This window comes from Stigmatopora nigra, chromosome 3 (assembly GCF_051989575.1).
Source record: "Stigmatopora nigra isolate UIUO_SnigA chromosome 3, RoL_Snig_1.1, whole genome shotgun sequence".
Classification (NCBI taxonomy): Eukaryota; Metazoa; Chordata; class Actinopteri; order Syngnathiformes; family Syngnathidae; genus Stigmatopora; species Stigmatopora nigra.
The window spans coordinates 9,495,704-9,503,696 of NC_135510.1; the positions used below are offsets into that span (position 1 = coordinate 9,495,704).

Here is a 7,993-nt window from a genome sequence, read left to right on the forward strand (position 1 = left end):
AAATCAAAAATAAACGATCTAGCCCCAAAACAGACGGACGGTGACATGCAGCAGTGGATTTTTATCAAATATGGCCTAAGTTAATTCAAATATGTACTTACTATATATGTATATTGTATACTGTATGCAAAAGATGAGGTTAGTGTTTTTTAAAGAATCCTACACAAGTATATAATTATGTGTTGTGCATAATGAAGTCATTCAAATGATTTGTAAATAGAACATTAAAATAATACCAAAAAACGCAACATGTTATGCAGCGATGCGGGGTCACACCCACTGAGGACTGTGACGCCATCTAGTGTCAACTCAACTGTAGCCCCCCCCCCCCATACAGACCGGAACTGCGTCCAAATCATTTCAGTTGAAACAAGTTATTTCACGGTAAACAGCAATGACAGACTTTCTCGCAAGTTACTAAGATTTGAAGTCTGTATTCAATGTTGTTGCTATGGGTTCCGAGGGCCCAGACAGAATTTCGACATTAGGCTCAAACTGCAAAATATCAAGCATGTGAGGAATTTCAATTACAGCCTTGTTACTTCTACAGATATGCAGTTTCACACAGTCCATCTATGAGGTATATATCGACAGGAATAAAGTAAAGGCATTTTTATTTAAAACTTTTATAATTGCATTTGTTGAATGATTACAGCTTACATGACTATCAATGGACATTTATTTTGAAACAAACCAGAAATTGTGTAGATATCTGAGACAAGTGATGTGTATTTAAAAAAAAAGAAAAGAAAAGGAAAAATGGAGCACAGAAGTCACTGACCATCCATTTGCAAATGTGCAGAGTTGCCAGGGGAACAAGAGGGATGATACAAGACAAAGAGTGGATGACTTTTATAAAGTCAGAAGGATAACGTTGCAGCACGAGTCCATTCAGAGATTTGCCTTCTTTTGGGAGAGGTTGATCTTGTCGCCCAGGCTCAAAGCCATTCCCTATAAACCATACAGTAATTATATATTAAATTGAATATTAACAATGGAACAGTGTATACTTCGTGATTCATTGTGACACCTCTGAAGCAGGGTCACTTCTCAGTCAAGGTACAACTGAATACTTGCGTTCATAGTTATATATTAGAAATTATCATTAGCAGATAATTAATTAAGCAGCAGTGACCCACCTGACTTTTGGCTCGAATGCGTATGTGTCCATTGACAGGTGCATCAGGCCCCAGGTGGATGGGCTTCTCAATGCTGACATTAGCCAGGGCGTCTTCACCAAAAATGGAACGGGCGTAAAGGTTGGCGGCCATAAAACCACAAAAGCCAGACAATGCCTGTTTCCACAGAAAAAAAAAAGATAAGGATGTTTTGCAATATATATTTACACAAGATATATCATTAGATAATTGCTGAGCTTTGTCAGTGGCCTGAAAAAGGATAGATCGTGGAAGGTTGGCTCATTGACAAGTACATGTTGGAGCAAAAAAATGTGATCAAAAAAGAACATACCTTCTCTGGGGTCAAGCATTTCATGTTTGTGGACTTGAGAATATGCTGAAGGTACTCATTGAGATCAGTGATGTTTGTGTTCACAGTCACCTATCAGAGATGAAAAAAATAACAAATAAGTTATATATACCCAGTGACCCCTTTTCCTGGTGGCAATCAACGGCGATGTGTACACAAATTAAGATCAATATCAAATTCTCTAATGCTTTTTTTTCCAATACTTAATTCTTACAAAGAAAAGAAAATCCAATTGCACCTTGTTTTCCCACTCAAACTCAGCCCACATCTGTCTAAACTCAGCATCAGTACACGATGCCGGCTGGATGTAGTCCATGATGTCAATGTGAATGTCACTGAGGACAACACAATTCCTGTCACTTGCAGCCCCAGACACATCATACACTGGAGAGAAAGAAGTAATAGTAAAATTTAGATCCAAACTATCATAAACAGGGTCTTGAATGGTACACTTCTCTTACCTATGTTGCCAAAGATTATGCCGTTTTCAGTCGATGCCACTTTCACATTTGCCTTTATGTTAGCAAAGTCATGAGGGGCCAGAGTGAGGGGGGAAGGTTTCTCAACTAGCTTGAGGTCCCCTGTGGGAAAATCTCTTGTAAAAAAACCAACAGAAACACAAAGACGACTTACAATGAACAAGGCATACCTAAAGTAGCGAGTTCAAGGGTACAGTTCTGGAGCGTATCACTGGTTTGGTTGACCACTAGCACATCCAACACGATATCATACTGGTTTACATGAACGTATGCTTCAGCGTACACAGGGTCTGAGAAACCTGTCAACTGTGTCACCTACGAAGAGATATTGTTGCTCATTAGTGATTTTGATTTGAGGAGTTATTCGGTCTCTGTTGGTAAATCAAGGAATGATAAGACTTTTTGACATTATACCTTGTTTAGTTTTGAAGCCAAGGGATCAGCAGCCTCTTTTCTTTGAGTGTTGCCCATGGCAGCTAGCAGACTGAGCTGGAACTGGTCCTCCTTAGAAGTTGTTTCATTTTTGGCGGTGAGCTGCATGAAGGAGATCGGGTCGTCTGCCTGAACCGTTACGTTGCGTTTCTCAGACTCTTTCTGGAGTTGGCAAAACATAGAAAATGGCATTTGTATTTACAATCCAAGCAACAGGTGTGCCGATAGGGTGCTTGATGTGGTAGAGGTAACACATTCCATTTGAGACATGTAAGCTGTAATACCCAAAAACATATTTGGGTCCCATGTTTAGGGCCTTAGTTTCTGAAACCGCACTTCCTCTCGGTAATAACAGTTGAACTCCTCAGCTTGATGTGAATTCTAACATCTGGCCACTTTTGTATTTATGGGCCTTCATGACAAACATTACAACTGATATACTAATGTCTTTGGCTGGCAAAGGTTGTTTTAACTTGAACACAATTTTAAGCCACTGAATGCTAACCTTTCAGCCTATATTTTTAGTTGTTTCACAGCAATTTGATTCATTAACTGAGGAACCTACTCTTCTGAGAATCACATGCTGTTCCAAGAAAACTAAAAATAAATCCAGTAAGAATCGAATCAATGCCCTTTGAACACAGTTATCTGGATAAAAGAGAAGGCAATTAATTACCTTCTGTGACAACTTTTCCTCCTCCAATCGAACTGTCAGCATATGTGACAAGGATTTTCGGCACTCCTTGTTAAAGATGTCATTCATGAGTGGCGAGCACTCAGATAAGACCTTGAGGCACAATGAGATCCGGTCCACGTCATCATCTGTAATTGGCTTCTTAGGTAGAGAAGACTTGCCCAGGTGCAGCACAGTAACCATGATCAACATGGCCTCTGCTACAAAAGACTAATAAGGACAGATGGGTTAGACTAATATATATTCTGCATCACAAATGACAGCTAGCCATACTTACGTTTTGTTTCTTTTTGTCTTGGACAATAGCAACATAGCGCAAAGCCAATTTGGTCAGGGTTGTGGCTAAAGAAGCAGCCACGTAAAAATCTCCATCCATCAAGAAGCCCCGCAGTGGAGGCCTGAAAAACAACAATGGAAACTGAGTGGGTTGACGAAAATGGGAAGTACTTTCTCCGAGCTGTGTCTTACCTATCTTCATCTTTCTTTGAAGGCCTGGAGGAACTTAGGGCACTCTGCGTCACATAAGTGCCCATTTCTGTTACCAGTTTCTGAGCTGGAGCCGCAGTCACTTCATCTTCTGGCTTCAACTCCCCTGTCTCTTTCTTTATCTCATTTTCCACAATAGGAATCTGTGCAGATAGATATTAAAGTAAAAAAATGTGTGACATATTTTTCGAGGTACACAGCAGATTACGAACGCACATTACCTCTCCAATGGATCTGCGGACCTCTGTCATCACACTCTGGATGTCTTCTTTTGTGCTGCAGTATTCACCCAAGATCCACAACGCGCCTCTGTAGATTCTGTTAAATGTGGGTAAAATCATGTGATAGGGGGACTTACAATAATATGACCAAGGGCAACAACCACTAAATAAACACACAGCATCCTATTTACAAACTCAAACATAACATCAATACAGTTCCTGAAAAAACAGCTCACATTCAAGGACCAGAGCATAACATCTATAGAGCTCATCTCTTAAGCAGTTAAGTTAGCAATATTTGTGATGGACTTTTTAAAAGAAAGTGACATGACAAGGCGGTGTAAAAATGTCCCTTGTTTCTTGTGCATTATGTTTCTGAAAATTATCTACTTACCAATGATTACAGTAAACCATGAATTCCTTCCTTGTTTACAATTTTACTTTAAAAAACAACATCTCTAAGCGGTGAGTGTCTTTTTCTGAATGTCATCTCATATAAAAAAAATAAATTATTGGAAATGACTTACTTGACAGCTTTAACGGCATGAAAGACTTCCAGCATCTTCTCAATAATAAGCGGTCTCAAAGTATCAAATCTTTGAATGGCTTCTCGCACAAACTCCAGCACATCGGCGGCGGCTGCTTCATTAGAGTCACTCAGGAATTCCATCAGCTGAAAATTAGTAACACATTATCATAATTGTTATTGATTAACAGCAAAACTATTTTGTCCAGTGTCTATATATTCAATAATTGATAGAAACCTAGAAAAAAAAACTCACCACAGGAATAACATTCCCAGCCATGTCAGGGAAGCGCACACTGCAGGAGTGAAGTGTGCGCACCAAGAGCTGCCTGTACTTGTCTGTATCTTCATGTTCAGTCACATTGTTCGTCTTGATAACCTCTTTCTTCAAAACGATCACCAACTGCAAAGGAACACGGATATATTAAGTTATGAAAGCACAAAAAATAAAAATAAACAGAACACTTGCAACTTGACCAACCTCTTCCACATTGCGTGATGACACAAGGTCTAGTGCCAGCTGCAAAGTCTTCTTCCTCACTTCCAGGTCAGGAGTGGCAAGAACACGCAGAATGTCCATCACAAGATCCTGGTCAGAGGAAGCATAAGGTTATCATCATTCAAAAGGGTGTTGTACACATTTTCAGAAGTATTGATAGTTTTTGTATTCAAAAGCCTTACATTCACCACCTCTTAGAATTGTAAATACCTGCAGTACACGTTCATGGGTAGGATGCTCCTTCAGTTCTACCAGACGATCAAGGACGATGAGTTTCACGTTGTTGTCACTTTCCTTAATAATCAGATCAATGTAGCACTGTGCAGCAGCCTTTAAAGAGATACAGCATTGAAGTTGAATACAATTATGAGAGGTCAATGTCAGTTTCCTATTTTGAATTGTGAGCCTTTTAGCTTGCCAGTCTACCTTGATAGCTGTGGGAGCACTCGAGAGAGTTACAAGCGTGCCAGCCGCCTCATATTTTACAGCCGGGCTGGAGGACTGAAGCAGGTTGTAGATGCAACGGATGAAGCGGGCACGCTCAGAAGGGTTTGCATGACACACCTATTAACACATTTGTCCCCATCAATTAGATTACTAATGTCCTGCTGGAGATGCTAACACTTGAGCAACAAAAATAGGCTTACTTTATAAATCAGCTCCACAATGACCAGCTGGAGAATATCTCCAAAAGTATGAACTTGGTCAATGCAGGTGCTGAGGTAATCCAGAGCTCGGTCCTAAAGGAAATAGTACAAATGAGTAAAGTAATGTTGACCACTTGAGTCAGAGGGTGATGTGTCGCTGACCTGATCTGCGTGAATTAGCATCATAAAAGCGTTCCTCTTGCAACTCGCATCTTTTTCGTTGACAAGAAAATCATGAATCAGCTCTGGAGCATCAGGGATGAGATGTTCAAAGTTTCTGAAACAGGTGTATGTTATGGAATAAGTGTCCGGGTCCACCAAAAAGTTGGGTGAACAATCAATTAATTTAATGAAATGATACCTGTAGATGGTGTATATGGCAAGGACAGCGTTCCGGCGGACATAGCTATGTCGGTGTTCCAGGCACGCACGGATTGCTGGCATGAGAGGCTCAAGTAACTCTGACTCCTTCAACTTGCAAAGGAAGCGAAGTGTGGAGCCTCGGATGAACTCATTAGGATGTTGCAAGTCCTAAAATAAAAATAATACAAATCACTTGATCAATGGATTCTTTATTCATCATGGCTCTTTGTTTTATTATGTGAACTTGTAGTAAATGCATAATGGACATGATGAGATTCAACATTTGTATTACACTACACTGGTTAACCTACCTTCCTGTAAGCATCACAAACCAGGATCATCTCCTGGAGAAGCTTGCCATCCAGTGTGGTTTTGGGCACAATCTCCCAAAAAACGAGTAGCAGTTTTTTGATGGTATGGTCTTGAAGTGGCAGCACAAACCGGATGATGGTCATGAGTAGACCTGGCAATTTCTCACCATTCAGGATCATTATTATCACTTTCTTCAGCGCCTCAGTTTTTGCTTTGATGTCCCCCTTTTCTGTAGAATTTGCAAACAACACAATTAGCACTGTCTGATCATGGGAAAATGAAACAGTCTCCAATGAAAAAATCTGCAATAATTATTCACCCAAATCAGTCTTGAGGCTGACTTCAGAGGGAGGTTCTGAGTCAGATGTGACATTGATCAGGGTGTAACAAACATTTTCTGCAGCTGTCATTTTGCTGCTGGCCTTGGAATGGTTTTGAAGAATACAAAGAATATCACTGGTTTTACACCTGCAGTGAACACAAAATCAGTTATTTGTGTGAGAGCAACGAAGGACAAAATATTTCAGAAATTCAGTATATACAAGTCCGTTTTTGACCCCTTCACTATGATTGGAGATTATTGTTTGTATAGAAAGACAAGTACATGCAATACAAAAGGTGAGACAGATTTCAACAGCTAGACTAACATAACTAATATGCACAACATTGTTCAAGTCGTCATTGGCAATACTATCTGTTATTACATATATATAATATAGTATTATGATAGAAAAACAGTGACCAGATGTGAAGCACGAGAAGATGGTATTATTATAGTGTAAAATAAATTAATGAATGAATTAATGTAAATAAATTAATTAATACAACCTAATTGATACATAATGGAACCAAAGATGATAGAATATTATTTTCTTCAATTTCGTGTTCATTTTAATGTCTGGTAACATTTTATGTGTATCATATAATAAACGATAAAGAAAAAATAGATTGCCTCAAAGAACAGTTTGAATGGACGTACATATATCCATATGCACACATACATACATACATACATATATAGATAATTTGGATTATTGCAGAAATCATGAAACATGGCTAGACATCATATATTGGATTTTTGAGAATTGTGACAAAAGAAAAAAATGAAAATGCTAATTTCAGGAATGACAAATTGACACGTATTACCGTGGACAGTACGACAGCAACATAAGATGATTTGTCAATAAACTGAGCAACACGACGCCACTCAAGCGATAAAAATGTTAAACGAAAATGTCTTTAAAAGCAATTTATCAACTGGTGGTCAACATTAGCGTTCCTCATAGGCCAATGCAAAGAAATGGAGGACACTATTGCTAACGCTAGAAAGCTATCTGACGCCCAAAAACACAGAATAAAACCTTCCGACAGTGTGAGCAGCACTAAAAAACAGTATGTGCAAAATTTACCTTTTGATCCCACAAGTAGCTCACAAAGCGATCTTTTTAGAGAAATTATATTAGTTACATTTACAAAAGTCAGCGGGCCTGTTTGGTGAGCGATCTCTTCGGGTCGCCACTACTTCCTCGTGACGTGGAAGCCGCAAAATTGAGAGCCACATCACAGCTACGGCAAACGGGAGCGCTCAAATTACACAAATTACCATACAAAGTCATTGCATCGCCTCATTTTTACTACCTTATCTGGACTAACACAATCAAATTTGATTTCTATTTGTTTAATATAATTGGATCAATGAATTTCAATTGAAATAAACTCAATAATATTGGGGGATGCTTATTTTTTTATTTAGAACTGCAACCAGTATGTATGGATTCACCCATAAATACTTTACCAGGTTATTAAGCAGAAATAAATGGGAAAGTGACAGTACATTATATCAGAC

General features: G+C 39.0%; 1 protein-coding gene across 1 annotated transcript; it reads right to left on the reverse strand.

The window, feature by feature from the left end:
- Nucleotides 1–597: 597 nt before the first annotated feature.
- copb1 (COPI coat complex subunit beta 1) lies at nt 598–7,701 on the reverse strand. The gene is made up of 22 exons (XM_077713718.1): nt 7,557–7,701; nt 6,467–6,615; nt 6,147–6,376; nt 5,834–6,003; nt 5,635–5,749; nt 5,473–5,565; nt 5,252–5,389; nt 5,036–5,155; nt 4,808–4,915; nt 4,583–4,729; nt 4,328–4,473; nt 3,801–3,897; nt 3,562–3,722; nt 3,371–3,491; nt 3,076–3,303; nt 2,382–2,561; nt 2,138–2,282; nt 1,950–2,069; nt 1,727–1,872; nt 1,471–1,560; nt 1,140–1,295; nt 598–951 (listed from the first exon to the last, which is right to left on the reverse strand). The coding sequence occupies exons 2-22, from the start codon at nt 6,555–6,557 to the stop codon at nt 892–894; spliced, it is 2,862 nt and encodes a 953-aa protein (XP_077569844.1). The 5' UTR covers nt 6,558–6,615; nt 7,557–7,701; the 3' UTR covers nt 598–891.
- Nucleotides 7,702–7,993: the final 292 nt, after the last annotated feature.